At 41.3% G+C, this 16,228-nt stretch overlaps 1 protein-coding gene across 7 annotated transcripts in view; it reads right to left on the bottom strand.

The window, feature by feature from the left end:
- Window positions 1-2,659: 2,659 nt before the first annotated feature.
- The window catches only part of LOC116689034 (protein MTSS 2), a 96,676-nt gene continuing 83,107 nt past the window's right edge, over window positions 2,660-16,228 (bottom strand). For all 7 annotated transcript variants that reach the window (XM_032515315.1, XM_032515353.1, XM_032515334.1 and 4 more), the window contains 2 exons: window positions 15,582-15,747; window positions 2,660-11,457 (listed from right to left, as the gene is read on the bottom strand). In XM_032515315.1, coding sequence (XP_032371206.1) covers window positions 10,604-11,457; window positions 15,582-15,747 — 1,020 coding nt within the window. In that variant the 3' untranslated portion in view covers window positions 2,660-10,603. The remainder of the gene's footprint in view (window positions 11,458-15,581; window positions 15,748-16,228) is intronic.

Here is a 16,228-nt window from a genome sequence, read left to right as displayed (position 1 = left end):
CACTCTAAAACTCTTTGTCATGGGTAAGGACCTGGAAAAAAAAGTCAACTGCCTGGCACTGCACACTCAGCATTCACTTAGGGAATTTGTAATGCCCACTAAGGTGTGAGCTGGCTTCTCTCTTCTTGTCATGCTAATCATTCTCTGTATAGATGGTTACTTCCAAAGAATAATTCAACTTTAAAGGCTTTTCCAGCACTCTGTCTGTAATCACAAATCTCTGAGCTACACATGCCAGTTGCTGCAGTGTTTGGTCCATTTGAAAAAATAAAGAAAATGGCAGCCTGATCACAAACTTTCAGTTAAACAGTGTGCTAAAATGTGTTTCTGAAAACATTTGATGTGAGAAATATGCATTGTGGGGTAACACTTTACTTGAATGTATCTACATAAGAGTGCCATGACACTGTCATGAACATATGACACTGTCATGACACATGAGCCCTAACCATAACTTGTCATGATAAACCAAATGACACTTACTAAAAGAAGTCTTACATCATGAATGTTTTGGACTTGTTTATAATATTTATCAAGACAGTGTCATGTCACTCTTATGTAGATACCTTCAAGTAAAGTGTAACCTATTATGGTACCAGAATCTTGATTCATGTTTGATCAACACTGCCACGTTTGACTGTCTGATCGCAGTTTCATGAGCCTGGGTTGGGGGGGGTGAGCTGGGCAGCGAATGCCATTTACGTCCAGTAACTTATTTCAAGCGTGATACTCCTCTGTCAGTCATGGTCTTAAGCCAGAGCAAATAAAACATGAGCTGGCAGATTTTTCTGGTTTACTGGCCAGGCTGTACTCAAAATACTGAACTAAAAGATTTGGGCTGGGACAGCCTCCACATGGCTCTTGCAGACGGTTGCCCAATGTGTAAAATACCTAGTTTTTTTTAAAGGGTCACATGCACTAACATGCATGCACCGCCGGCCTAACTACCAAAACAGAGTGTGAACGTGTGACTTCATTCTGTCACACATTCCACTATATGTTGACATAGAAAATATTTGATTACTGCTAAAATAATGGACTGAATGTTTAGGGTGTCAAGAGGTCAGTCCATAGGGAGTGTGGGAAACAGGAGGTGGCTGGTTCAAGTCCCTATAGGGACCAAATACGGAGTTAGGGATGCTAGTGAGGATGCCACTTAATCTCCTGGGCAACTGCCAAGGGCTCTTAAGCAAGTCACAACCACCCGTCAGGTGTGGTCCAGACTGGCAGCCCCACCTTGACATCCTCCATTAGCAGATGTAGAGGACTGTAGCATGTGTTTTAGTTCAGGCCTGTGTGTAGTGGTAAACAACAGAGTGTAATTTGCAATTTGCCCTAGGGGATAAATTTAAAGTGTATAAATTAAATTAAAGCAATGCAGTGGTCTTTTGCTAACCTGTCGAGGTTGCATCATTTGTTTTTTCCACCAGTCGTTCACTTTTACATGCTTAAATTACAGTGACCTTAATCTAACCCAAACCTTATCAGTCTTCACTGGTAAAAATGTAAAAAAAACAGTATTTGGAGCGGGGATGGTTCTCTCTTGAATTATCTTGTTCTACATTTATTCAGATTCACACGCAAAAAAGACAGCCAATTGTAATTGTCGTATTTTAATATATTGGGGATTTTCCAAAAATGAGTTGGTGCTCTATTCATGTATCAAGCTGAAAATACCTGCATCGAAATTGAGTTATGTTATGGATACGTTAAGTTGGCTAAATGTGTGTTTTTAAAGTGTTAGGGTAAGGGTTAGGGCATCAGTACAGTTAAATTTGTCAGACTTTGAGAACCAATGCAGACCGTCTGTGCTCACAGATATCAATGAATCCTTGTCAATATTTTTAATTCTGAAAGAAATTGATGGAATTCCCTCACCTGGCGTCCGGTCCCTTAAAGCTCAAGTTATATTCCAATAATATGACATCTATTTTACCAAATAAATTGGAAGGATACAGTATTTGCTTTTAATTGATACGTGGATATTCTAACTTTTCACCATTTATAGTTTAAGTTGGAAGATTGTGTTTGTAGCTATCTTTCAGAATATTCTTTCACAATGTTTCCTGATGTATTAATGGTCATGTAAATTAGTCTTTTACGTTTCTGTATCATCTAAATGTAAATATTGTATTATTTATAATATAGCATAGGGGAGTAATGTGGAGAGGAGTTGTGTGATAAGTATAATATGGATGGGCATTGATTACAGTTTGCACATTTATCCAATCTGATATGTCATATTAAATCAGTCATAGCAATTTTAATTCACCAAATTAGTGAGAAACAAAGCAACGAATGCCTTTACTAACTGACTCCGTCATATTGAACCATGTCTTTATTTACTAAGAAATGTGTGCAAGTGGCTTGATGTACAGTATTTACAATATCTGATTTAAGTTAATATTGTTACAGCTATCCTGTTATATGATCTCTTCCTCACACAGAACTCACTGCAAAAGTAGCATTGTCCAGTTGTTAATAATTTTTAGGTTCACTGACTACAGTTAGCCTCTCTGAACCCTTGTGACACTTAGAAGGCATACAGACAACTCACTGACCCATAGTCCTTCACTTCTCTACTGAACTGTGCGAGTTGGCACAGGACCTTTCCCCCGTTTCTTTTCTATATTAATAAGACCCGCTTCACACAGCAGCGCACAGTTTAAGTACAACTTTTATTAATACTGGAATCATCACAGTGCGTTTTGTTACATTAGCGGTGACTAAAGTTAACAAAAAAGGGTCAATTTTACAAAAAGAAAGACAGAACAGAAAACCTTATCATCAGCGACAGAGGCTTAACAACCGTAGAAATCAACACACAATAAATTAAAGAAGAAGAGCAGAAGGAAAAGGAAAAAGGAGAGAAAGACAAGACCACAGTGCCTGCAGGGCGATGCGGGAGGGGAGAAAGAGGAGCAGAAGTTCAGTTTGTACAGAAAACATAAAGCAGATGTTGACGCAATGTTATCCTTTGAACAAAAAATAGCTCCATAGAAATGATAGCAACGCCTCAATGGTGAGTTGTGCAGAGATTTCATTGTTGAGTTCATTTGAAGGCAGCAGAGGAAGAAGAAGAGACGGAGAGCGAGCGAGCGACACTACTGAGAGTATTGACAGTAAGACATTCAGTTCAGTCCCAGCGGCGGTGGCACCGGGACGCCAATTTGGCCACTCTGTAACGCATGGCTATATGACAGGAAGTTGCGACATGTTTCATCATTTCATCCCCTGGAGACCATCACGTACCTTCCAAGAATCTACCTTAGTCAGTCTTGCTTTAGATGAGCGTGTGTGTGTGTCTGTGTGTGTGTGTGTGTGTGTGGTGTGTGTGTGCGTTAGGTTTCTTCAGTATTAGACAGCAGGAAGGATTGACAGATTGTGTGTGGGAGGTGGGAGGTGGGAGGGAGGAACAGTTGGGTTCTTAACTAAGTGCCCTTGTGCAACATACACACACATTCATGCACGCATCCATAAAGCACGCATTCAGTATAACCTGGGCAGATGGCTGAAGGAGTGGATTGTACATACATGTACAGACATGCAAATTTACAATACATCCTATCATAAATACATCATCATCCATCCTTCAAATGGCCGTCACAGGGATTTCAGATAGCATGTTCGTTAATTTACATGGGTGACATTTTTAAATTGTATTGAAGGCATACAGTAAGTTTCCAGTGTATACACATTTCAAGGAATCCAAAGTTATGAGGAGAAGAATTCCACAGCGCAAATAAGGCTGTTCTCCACATATCCTCATAGATTACGATGTGTGCATGCTGCGAGCAAATGCTCACAGTGGAAGTCGGCCAATTTCCTATAAATCGGAATAACCAGGGAAACTCAGCGGAGGTGCAGACAGTAAACACATTTACTGGCTGAGAGAAGTGCCATAGCTGAATGTTCATCAACCATCAACAGGAAGCTTGAGCTTCTGTTTAACCCCGTTTCTAATTCGATCATGTCACGTCTGGCGACATGTTGACTGGGGCGGCAGGAACCCCCTTTTGATCTCTGTAACGTGATCGTAAAATTCTACAGAAGCAAGAGCTGAAACAGTGGTTGGAGAATGGCTGTTTACAGTAATGTGAGTTTTAACTGGCTGAGAACAGCAAAACCTGTGAAAATGGCAACACTGTTTGTTCCTGAAACCATTTCTATGTTTCTAAATTTTTTGTGCCGTGACAGTCTTTAGTCATATTTTACCAATATCTAATGGCAGCTACATGTAGCTCCTTTAGGTTGTTTAACTTGACAATTTACTTCTTGTGCTAATGTTCCATTACATCTTAGCATTTAGCATTATGCTATAATCGTCGCTTGTGGCCATGGTGGCAGTTTTTCAACACACATCGCCGAGTCTCCCTTTGAGTGGATTTACTTTTGCCATCTTAGCTCAATTTAAAAGAAGTGGGCCCAATAATACTCCCTATCGATGAAGATACTAACCACGTGTGTTACACACCAGCAGATTTGCCACTGCATGTCACAATTGCATCCTTAGTTTTCTTTGACAGAAGCTCACCAAGAAACAATCAAAATACTAAAAATAATAAAATGCCCGTGAGATGATGCCAGGAAGATGTCTTAAAAAGCCTAATCAAAATTCATTAAAGTGTAACTCAGCACTAAGATGGCGTGTCAGACATCCAGCTGCTTGCCTTGAAACCAGCACGCTACCATGTACGGCAGGGAGTTTATCCTAGCTAATGCTTCCAGCCCTCCTTTTTGAAAACACCCAGCACCCATAATGTTACCACTTCTTAGCCATTCACTCACACACACACACACACACACACACACACACACACACACACACAAAACGGTGTGCATCACTCTTTGTGGGGACCCGGCATTGACATTTCCTAACCCCCTTACCCTAACTGTAACCATAACAACTAAATGCTATACCTTAACCCTTAACCTCACCCTTACCCTAACCTAATTCCAACCCTAATCCTAAAACCAAGTCTTAACCCGCAAAACATCCCTTTTTGTGGGGTCCAGCATTTTGGTCCCACGAAGCTGTGGGACCACGAATATAGTTAAACAAGAACACACACACACACACAAACATTTGAAACATGGCACACATGCATACTGACATACAGACATGTACATGGGGAGGGAAGGGGAGGCGGACATAGAGGGGAAACAGAGCTGAGCTCATTAACTGTAGTGTAAATAAAGACTTCATCAGAATGATTGTTCATTAGCGTTGATGTGCTGCGAAGCACAGAGAGACTGAGCGCAGCCGATGGGACTCTTGCAATGACAAGCTAGATGGTATCCCTGGGTGTGCTGTCCCAGTGGATTGAGGTTAGAAAAATGGAAGATCATAGGGAAGGAAAAGAAGAGAGTGATACATGGGTTTAAAAAAATCTCTCCATACTGTACACCTTCAGGCTTTCCAGGCACTGGTGCTGTTGAGTGTTCAATCCCAGTGTACTATGGTCCCACCATCTCAATAAATTAACCCCCAGGTCTTGTATTTAATGTTAAATTTAATGGAACTGCTCAACATTTTTGGAAAAATTGGCTTTTTATCTGCTAGTTTTTCTTCCTTCCTTCTGTCTTCCTTCTGTCTGTCACTGGGTGGTGGGTCAAAACGACAGAGACTCCAGGAAGTCACTACACTTGCGAGTAGTAATCCAGCAGATTACCCTTCATAAAATCCCAACCTACATTTTGGTTTTTGAGCGGGTTAAAAAAAGAAATATATTGCATGTACATTAGTTAACTTTAAAAATGAATTATTTGGCTTTGGACAAAGCCTGCCTAATTCGCTCGCTGTGCTTCCAAATGTTATGCTTAGCTAAGCTAACCACCTCCTGGCAGGTATTTTCCAAAAATTCAAGCAGTTCCTTTAACATTTGACAGTCTGTGCAAACTCTTAATAGTCGTAGGTACATACCTACTTCTCAACAGCGCCGTAGTCTGTCGAGCTAGCTATATGTATAGAGACACAGACTTTTTCTGAGGTAACTATTTTAAATTCAAATCAAGTGTGCCTTCTGTCTGTACCTGCCAGTAGCATGAAAGAAATGTACCGTGCTCCGTGTTTGTGCTAATCTACATGTTGTTTAGCTGACTAGCTCGCACGCTAGCCTTGCTAAGCAAAAAGAGAGCTAATAGCAAAATCAATTGAAATGCAGTAATGTCACCGAACGTTCACATGGGGTATTTTCAACCTTTAGCCACAATATAATTATGAAATGGTTTTTAAAATGTTGTATTTGACAGTGCTAGTTCCTTTTGGATATGCTGCACAGTAGCTAGCACTGTCTTGTTTTCTCAGTTAAAGAAGAAGGGATGGTTTTGTGTGTATATCTTATCATGATGAGGATATGTGTGTGTGTGTGTGTGTGTGTGTGTGTGTGTGTACGCACACATGCCTGCACGTACATGTAAATCTGAGTCTGTATGTAGTATCTTCCTACAGAGTGTCCTGTTTTCATTGTAGGCCGTGTCTTTCCCACGTGCCTTGTAGGCCTATTTCTACCCACATACACATACACTCAATAAAAGAAATGGGCATATTGACAGATCTGTAGCAGAGTAGTTATTTCAGCTTGTTCAGACAGTTAGTTCAGTACACAGTTAATTCAGCATGTTTAAAAAAAGACATTATTGTTTAGTTAGATAACTTGTTGTGCTGTTAACGGGGCATTTTAAAGGAAAATAGCAATAGTGTGCCTTTTCTCTAATCTCACACTCATCCTATGGCCAGTGTGTGCAGTTTGATTTCACTGCCTTGGTCTCATTCGATGTGAAAACCCTATAATTTAAGCATCCTGGTCTTGTCCTGAGTTGTTCTCCATCATTTGGAATTAAGCAGCATGTCTTTCCTGCAGGGTATTACAAAACCCTTTAATCAAGCAACAACTACCTGCAGATAACTGGCAGTGAATTCAGTTGTTTCAATTTGCACTAAAATACAGCACATACAGAGCAGTGTCCTTGGATGTACTGTTAAGGGTCTCCTTACTTTTGGATGGGCAACACAAGTATCATAGAGTGGACAGAATAGTGGTATTTTCCTTTAATATACCCACACTGGAACATCATTGTGAATGACCGTGCATGCACACTATCTCTGTATTGCTTTCCGACAGTTGTACAACACGCACAAAGTTTTGACATTGCAATAGTTGAAGCAAGTCAAACATGTACAGTTCAATGTCCACCTTCACCTCACGGTACATTCAGAATACGTACGTATATTCATGTACAGTGTGACCTCAACAGGCGGTCCTACACAAACTCTTCAGATGAACATTTTTCTCACCCAAGGGTGGGGGGGGGGGGATGAAGTCCAAGCCTGCTGCTTTTCCCATTCCATCCTCTCACCCAGTCAGCTGATACAACACACAGCATCCACATGTGACAACACATATACAGTAGTTCCCCCCCAGAAAATAAAAAATAAAAAATCCCACTTGCCGAAGCACTGTTTCAAAGTTCAACAAAATAAATGTGCTGGCGGAGGGTGACAATGTTAAATAAATTGCAAGCATTCTCCTCTCTATCGCTTTAAAATGAAATCATCTTCATTTTCTATTTAAACAGCCACAAATATGTTTAAAACAGTGTCATAAAAACGGCTTTTTAAGATGTCACCAGCTATGTTCAGGTCGCTGCTAGGAGAGCATTCAGACGTGTTGATGATGAGTCCACCAGCCAAACAAGGACACACTCACTCTCAGCCCACACATCCTACATCCATATGTTACACAGCATAGTAATTTGTGTGTGTCTCGTTCTTTTTTTTTACATTAATTAAAAGACTAACTATTCAAACAATTCTGCAGAATGAAAAAAAAAAATTATACTGTAACTGAATTTTCCATGTAATATTATCTAACAAACCTTCATACCAAATCTGTGCGCCTAAATTCTTATTTGCTATTACAGCACATACATTACATAATTGTACGAACAGGCAGTGAAATGCTCATTCCACACATATCTTCCACTCTCTGTCGGCTTCAAACGTCTAATTCTAAACCCTTCTTTGTCATCAGCGAGCACATCAAGCAGGCTTTACCTTTACTCACATCTAAATGTCCATAAATAATCCTTTCACGCAGCCGGGTGTCCTGAGCTAAACTGGGTCATTTGCACTGAACTGAGCTGAACCATTCTGGGGTAAAAGAACCTGATTTCTGTGACTGACTACACGCTAGTCTAAATGCTTACGTTTCAGGGGACGCCGCTCATTAGTAACCAGTGTTTTGGGCAAGTTACTTGAAAAATGTGATCAATTATTCATTGCACATTACTCATCAGAAATAGTAGTACTGTACATCACTTGCTTTTTTTCAGAATAGTCCGATTTTTAAATGAAACTCAAGATTGTTGTAGTTAATTTTGTAAAGAAGGAAGGTTTTAACCGGAGCTTATCTGAGACTAAAGACATAATGCTAAAATATACCGTATTCTTAAGTAAGATTTTTTGCAGATAACCTGGTGTTCTGATCTCTATTTGCACATGAACATCAACATGAATACCACATTGTAATATACATTATTTTAGACATTGGTAATACAGTCCCACAGCAGCCAATGTTAAAAACGCCACAATATGTATGCCACACAACTGTATATCCAATGGACATAATCTACATCTGCATATATATTTCCATAAATCCACTGTTGTTGAAGTGTTTTTGACTCTAAATTAAAATTAATTCCACAATGGCTTGTTGATAGTTTTGGGTTTATCCATCCAGGTTTTCAAATTTCTGCCTTCACCGCAATACAATGGATGCGAATGGAATTTAATTTGTCGTGCTCACAGTATTGAGCATTTAAAAAATTCAACACAAACACACCCCTTTGGTAATATTATTACATGTGCTGACAGTTTTTTGAGGGACTATCACTACCATAGAAAGTAGTTCTAAGTACTATTTGCATGGCTAACCAACCAACCCTGAAAGCCTATTTCCAAAAGTAGTCTGACCTATCAATGCGGCGTATTTTTTGCATTATGTGTTCAGATACCAGTACAACCACAACATAAAAAGCTTCAGCACTATTCCTAATCCACAGCCGGCAATGGCTTGTAAACCCTGAAGAGCCCTGATGTCCTATCCATTCTCAGGTAAATATGTTGCTCTACTTTCTCATCCCATCTTATTTGACCAATCGCTCCAATTCCACCAGTCTTCATCACTTCCTCTTTGTCCCACCTTGTCTTCTTCTTCTTCATCTTACATTTAAATAATTTTATCAAGACCTTTTTGGCAACTGTCTCTCTCCCTTTCACTCTCCCTTACAAAGTAGGACTACAGCAGCACCTAGTGGCTATTGGACATGCTCTTCCACTTATCAAAGTGCTTATAGTTTTTTCTTCTTCTATTTTTGTAATCCATTTCCTCCACCAGAGAGGGACAGGGACAGGGAGAGAGACATGCCAATATGGGCATGTATTCACAGTCAATGTGTAATTTAGCATTCCCGATGATTGCCTGAATGTGACAAAGGAGAATCTACAATCCTCCCTCTTCTTGGAAACAAGAACATAAAACACATTTATTGCTCCATTTCTGATTTAACATTTTCTCTCTGGTTCTAGAAAATATATATGAATATATCTATAAGCCTGGATTACTTCTCGCAACTTCTGGTACAGTTGTAACAAGGTAAATGACGTCACGATATAAACAAGATAATACACGTACAATACACAGGAGAAAAGCCCTGCCCTCATTGAGTAACCAGCTGTCCTGCAGCAGAGCTCTACCCACCCCCCTCGCACGCACACACACACACACACAATCAATCACGTACGCACACACACACACTCATATTTCACATGTGCCCTTATGCACACACATGATTGCACACACACTACACAGAGAGAAAGAGAGGGGAAGGGGACATTAGCACGGTTCAATGCCAACACTATTTTTTTTTTAAAGACTCTTTTACATTAGGATGAACCAGAGGAGCCCTCTGGCTTGTTAGCTCCCCATGCTAATACCAAAGATTCAGTTCAGTGGGCTAATAAGTAAAGTATGTTGCTGCCGAGACAGCCTGGGTTCTAATCCAGCTTCACATGGCACTCTGACCCCCCCTGACCCGCCCCCACAGGGCCCTCCTTCAGTCATCAGTCTTTCCTCTGGATTTAGACAGTCGGGGTAGTTGGAGAGGAGGATGGGGAAGGGTGTGAGTTGACAAACAGAACCCAGTCTTTCTCTCGTTCTTTGCCATTTTTTTTAAAATCGTATGTTTTTCCTGCAAGTCTTTTTGTCCCTGGGTGGAGGTGTACAGAAGACAAACATGCGTCCATCACACATTAGTTATAGTGGCCTGCAAGGAGCATGTCAATATTCAGTATTTCTTTTAATTGTCAGCATGAGTTAACATTATTATTATTATTATTATTATTATTATTATTATATATCATTTACTCTAATGGTGTCTTTAAACGCATTTTTTGTGTATGTTTTCATTCATCTTCTGTTATATTAGAACTTTCCCTACATAGTTACGTGTTTATGTATGTACTAGGCGGTTGGTTGCACCCCACCTACACCTGACTCCCTATTGGCTGACAAGTATCACCCTCTTCCTGCTCCCCCTCCCATCACAAGATGCGCGGCGCAGAACGATCATTGGAGACGGTTTTGCGAAGGCGGACTCCTCTCCTGATGGTGGTCAACATGTCACCGGACCCGTCTTCCTCCTCGGTGCCTGTCTGAGTGTCGGCGGGGCCGGTTTGCGGCAGGGCCGGGTCATCAGGGAGGGCGGGGAAAGGAAACTGCCCCTCTCCAAGGGCGTGCGCACTGGCTACCAACTCACCGATCTTCTCCACTAGGCTGTGTCGATTTGCCGCGATCATCTGATCCTCCTCTGATCCGGCCCCTGAGCCTGTTCCCATTGCAAGGCCTCCGTGCTGCTGGGCGTAGACCTCTAACGCCGCCCCTGATCCCCAGGCGGTGTTAGGCAGGCTGAGGCGCTTCGGTGATGCCTTGACATAATCGAGCGCTCCCTGTGTATCCTCGACTCCAGTGAAGAAGACACACTCCTCGCTGCCCACGCGTACCGGCACGCCACCCGAGTGCCCTCCACCTGCAAATCCACCACTAGCTGCGCCAGGTGAATGCGAGTCCCCGGGAACAGTGGGTGTCTTCACAGGTACAATGGGTGGTCGGATGGGGATAGGGCCTGCGCTGGACAGTGTGCGCCTCACGCCTGGTTTGGTAGACGGGGTTCGACGGATGGTGGCAGTGCCCGGAGTACCTCCACCTCCACCAGCTCCAGGACCAAGAACCCCACTGGGCAAGCCGGCTGTGCTGGCTGGCCTCTTGGTCTGGATCATTCGCCGGTAGTTCTGGGCGATGTTAGAGTGGCGAGGAATGGTGGAGGACTTGTCAAACTCTGTCTGACCATCTGGCCCTTCAGCGTCCCCATTCACTGAGTAGCAGTCATAATCTGAACCTAATGTGGGTAGAAAAGGGAGAAGTGATAAGGGGGAGAACTGGCATCAAAAAGGAAAGAGGTAAAAACAATGTACTGTGGTCACATTATGGGATTAACCAATGAGTCAAGTTGTTGAAGATGGACCTCATAAGTTAGTTATTTAGTTACACGATGATTAGCGTTAGCTATTAAACATTGGAAATTGAAATGTTTTACTTGTCTGCTAAGTGGACTTCACATGGACAAACTCAGACCATGTCAGACCATGGCATCTCAAGTTATGCACAACCCCCTGACACACACACACACACACACACACACAGTGGCCGGACCCTGCATGGCGATCATTATTACTACATGGCCAATAGAAAAGACGCATAATAAGATGACTCTACGTGATTAAATTAGGTGCTTCGTGCTTTAAAATGACTCTTTGCTCTACATCCATGTGCCAACTCCGGAAGGGTAGCAATGCATTGACAATGGTTGTGCAAGATCAAATTTACATAACACTTATATCACAGAGCATGGCTAACAAGATAATCTCATATTGGATTGACAAACTGAAGGAAGTTTTGGTAATTCTGTGGCTCCCAAAAAAAACTATTCGGGCAACGATGCCTGATTTGAAAAGAACTTTCCTCATGCAACACGTATTATACAGACTGCAGATCTTGAGATCCTTTTAGAATTTTTTTTTTTTTTTAAATGATTCCTAAGAAGAATCACACAACTATTCTTATTCACATAACACAGCGTGATAGCTGGTAGCTGTTGCCCCATGTGGACAAATCATTTCATATTCATCTCTGCAGCACATTAAGCGATGCAGTGACAAATTCATAACCATGGACTCAGGAATGTTAGACTGCTGAATGCCTGGGGATTAGGTCATGGCAGATTGAGGCTTTACCATAAAAGATTTGCTGTTTGAGAGAAAGGTCAAATTGGTAATGGCCTCTTTCACAAAAAAACATCGACAGCTAACTGAGGAACGGGGGACATTCACTTGATGAATTGCACATTTAGGAATTTATGTTGAAAAAGCAATTCAACATTTGGAACTTTAAAAAACATTAAGCTTTCAGAGATGTCATTCTGATTCTTCATTCATATTGTATGGCACACATTTATGGTCCTGCCCCATGTGCAGATGTGCACTAAACCTTGCCCATTATCTCAATGTGTCTTTCATTTAGATAGCACTCCCTTACAAACGGCTCAACATACTGCCAGTTGTACTTGCATGTAATATCCAATGCAACATGTTTTCTGCAGCTGCAGCTATCCATCTACTAGTTTGAAATCACTGCGTTTCTGCGTAAACTGGACAGTGAAGCTCTATACGCACACCTGAGTCAATGACCCCATCAGGACTTGCAGAGAGCCATGGTTCTTGGACACTAGTGCTCTTGTGGACAATCATCTTGCCCTATTTTTTCAGTTGGTGGAAAGCTCTAACTTAATTTCCTTTACCATATTGCCACATATCATTACACATCATCACATTATTGCTCCCATACTTTAGAAACGTGTCACTTTTTGGGGCTGCATATTAGGGGGGAGAATCACCTGACGCTTCCCGATACGATATCATCACAATAATTCAATCAATACTTATGCCACGATACGATATTCTGCTATATATTGAAAATGTATAACCTTTATTCCAACTTCTAATTTTCCCAATTTCAAATGATGTCCCAAAAGGAAACTTTGTCAACATTTGTTTCATCTAAAAAGGAACGTTTCTCTGTTTGTTCACGTCACTTCAAATGGGATTGTCAAGCAGACAAAATGACACATATATAATAAAAGATCCATACTTGGCGCCTGTGTATCGATACAGTATTGCCACTGAAAATATTGCGATTCTATGCTATATCAATTTTTTCCCCCACCCCAAATGCATAAACAAGAACGTTTTTGTTGCAGAGCTTGCTGTAAGTCCGATATGCCACAAATCAGATGCACTTTGCTCTCTTGTTTCCAATTCTAGTTGAGCTGCTTATGCGTTACAATCTTCGATATACGCCTGGTAGAATGTGTTGCATGAGTCACAGCTGAGATCGTAACGGTCAGTCTGGCTTAGTTGAAAAAAATGTTTCATCTACTGCACTATTTCTCCTGCTAGGTTGTTCTGCTGATGAGGAATTCTAAGCCCTGAGTCAATAGGTTTCCATTAAAGTCAATGTGTGTATTTCCACTGACTGCAGAACAACTGCGTCCCGACTCCGTCCCAGCTCCGGCAATCCCCAGCCCTCCAGAGCAGATGAGCAGAGCTTTTTTATTTATTTATTTAACCTTTATTTATCCAGGTAAACTGTTTGAGAACCAATTCTCATTTACAAACATGACCTGGCCAAGAGGCTACAGAAATAGATATGAACATACTGTACAACTTTACATAGTCAAACACATGACACATAGAACAAGCAACTGAATAAAAAGGAAATAAACATACTGTACAACTTTACATAGTCAAACGCATGACACATAAAACAAGCAACTGAATAAAAAAAAGACAGTCAACGAAGAAAGAAAGAGAATAAGAGCTTAAATATGTGTGTATAAATATGGTTCATGATTGTCAGCAGGAACAAGAGTCAACAATGTAATTTTGGAGGTTTTGCTTAAAGGTGGAGATTGGGATCAGAGATGTAAGTTTCAGGGTATTCTGTCGTGTATTCCAGTCATGTACTGCTGCAAAGCGGAAGGCATTACGTCCAAAGGTAGTAGAGGTAGGAGGGGTACTAAATATAATCAAATTACTCGATCTTGTGTGATAGGTGTTATGAACGGCATGAAGAAGAGATAACAAATAGGGAGGTGTCTTGCCCAGGATCGTCTTGTATATAAAGAGAAACCAGTGATGTAGCCGCCGGGTATAAAGGGAGGGCCATCCCACCAGGTTGTACAGGTCACAATGATGAGTGTGAAAGGGTGCATTAGTAGCAAAACGAATGGCTGAATGGTAGATTCTATTTTTGCTGGAGAGCAATTAAACATACGGTTAATTTTCAAAATAGTGTACACCTTGCTCCCAGCGGATCATATTTCCCTTGCACTATACCCTGAAAATGTCATAATGGGTGGAGACAGGCCTGAAGTCAACAGGTCAGAGCTTTTCAGACACCAGTTCACCCTATTTATAGAAACTATATCCTATTATGTCACGCAATCATACGTGAACTTGCGAGATCTCGTGGGTCCACGTAACTTCAGCCAATCCGCAGCCATTTTGCAGTTGGTGGAAATCCCTAGTAACACTTTTCTAGTGAGATGTTGAGGACAAAGAATGGTTGAATGGGGGCGTTGTACACATTGTCTGTAAAGTCTTTGTGTGACAGATGATGTTTGAGAGGAATTGAGTCTCTACTCTACAGTCCGACACAATGTTTTTTGGTTCTGCCTTGTGGTGCCTGAAGTCAATCTGACTCAGTTGGCTTAAAGATCTTACATGTCCCTACATTCCTCCTGCACTGGTCATCTTTAGATGCAATCCCTGTATTTCCACCAGCCACAGTATTCTGCACCTGCAATGACGACATCAATAGTATCTTCATAATTTCTCCTTACTCACTTACTATTTACCTAGAACATAAGCATATCTCCTTTATGGCAAAAGAAGGCTTTTGAACACCTTGCAGAGAGCTGTATGACTACATGACTTCCCAAACCCGGCAATGCGTGAGCAGCCGAGTGTCTCCCCGACTCCACTGTCCCTCAGCATTACCCACGCCATATGTTACCCTTGATTGACATCCTGGCTCCACATTACTGTTGCCATTAGAAATATAAATCCCAAAGGTCCTTTCCTTATTTTGTTTCTATGCAAGTAAGCATGTGCTTCTGTAATGTGGTTGTGCTTTTCCAATAACACCTTCAGAATGCGCAAGATAATTAACAATTTAGATGTAGCTAACATCGGGCAATTGTTTCATGTCATCTACCCACTCCATGAAAAGGGACTGATGAGGCCCTGTTACAGAACTGTCTTTTTAAAACATCCGTACTGTGTATCCAGCCAAGCTTTTTGGCCATTTGTACTAAAAGTAAGCTTTTAAACACAGTTAAAAACAAAACTGCGCCTGCTTGTAATCAAGGGTAAATTGGCAAAGTATAATGGTTTGGAGTTTCACCTTGTGAAGGAATTGTGTCCTCGGAACAGGACGGGGTTGTGGTCTCTGTGCTGTAGCCACTGGAGTACTGCAGGGAGTCTCTGTTGCTTTTCTGCTGCTCCATGCTCAGCCCTCTGGTCAGCACCATGGCCAGGTCACTGGCTGCAGGAGAGACCTCCTCTCCATGCTGAGACATAAAGGCAGAGGCCACGTTGGAATAACGCTTAAAATTCAAATACGGGGTAATTATTTCTGTCCCTTTGTTGATCAAATGTGGGATATGTAAGAAATGTTGTGAGCATTGATTACTACATCAGGACAGGCAATACATGTGTTGGATAAAACATTAAAAAATTGAATGACTATGTTTTCCACAGAATTACCTTGACTCTACTTCAGTCTTTCAACAAATGCTCTTGTGTTGTAGAAGCTCATTTATTTCAATGATATGTGAGTGTTTAATGATGTTGAAGGGTTGAAGCACACTGAATTGCCATTCCTTAAAACTTTTTTCTTTAAACCAAGAGCGCCATCTAGTGGGATCAATAAATACCACTAATGGTTCACAAAACTTCATTCAGACATCACTACTATTTACACAATTTATGTAATATTAATTTATTTGGAGCAGGAGAAACATATGTGTATCGCTCCAACATTGAGAGAGA

Source organism: Etheostoma spectabile, chromosome 1 (assembly GCF_008692095.1).
Source record: "Etheostoma spectabile isolate EspeVRDwgs_2016 chromosome 1, UIUC_Espe_1.0, whole genome shotgun sequence".
NCBI lineage: Eukaryota > Metazoa > Chordata > Actinopteri > Perciformes > Percidae > Etheostoma > Etheostoma spectabile.
The sequence above is the reverse complement of the archived record's forward strand: the minus strand, read 5'-3'. Positions and strand labels throughout refer to the sequence as shown.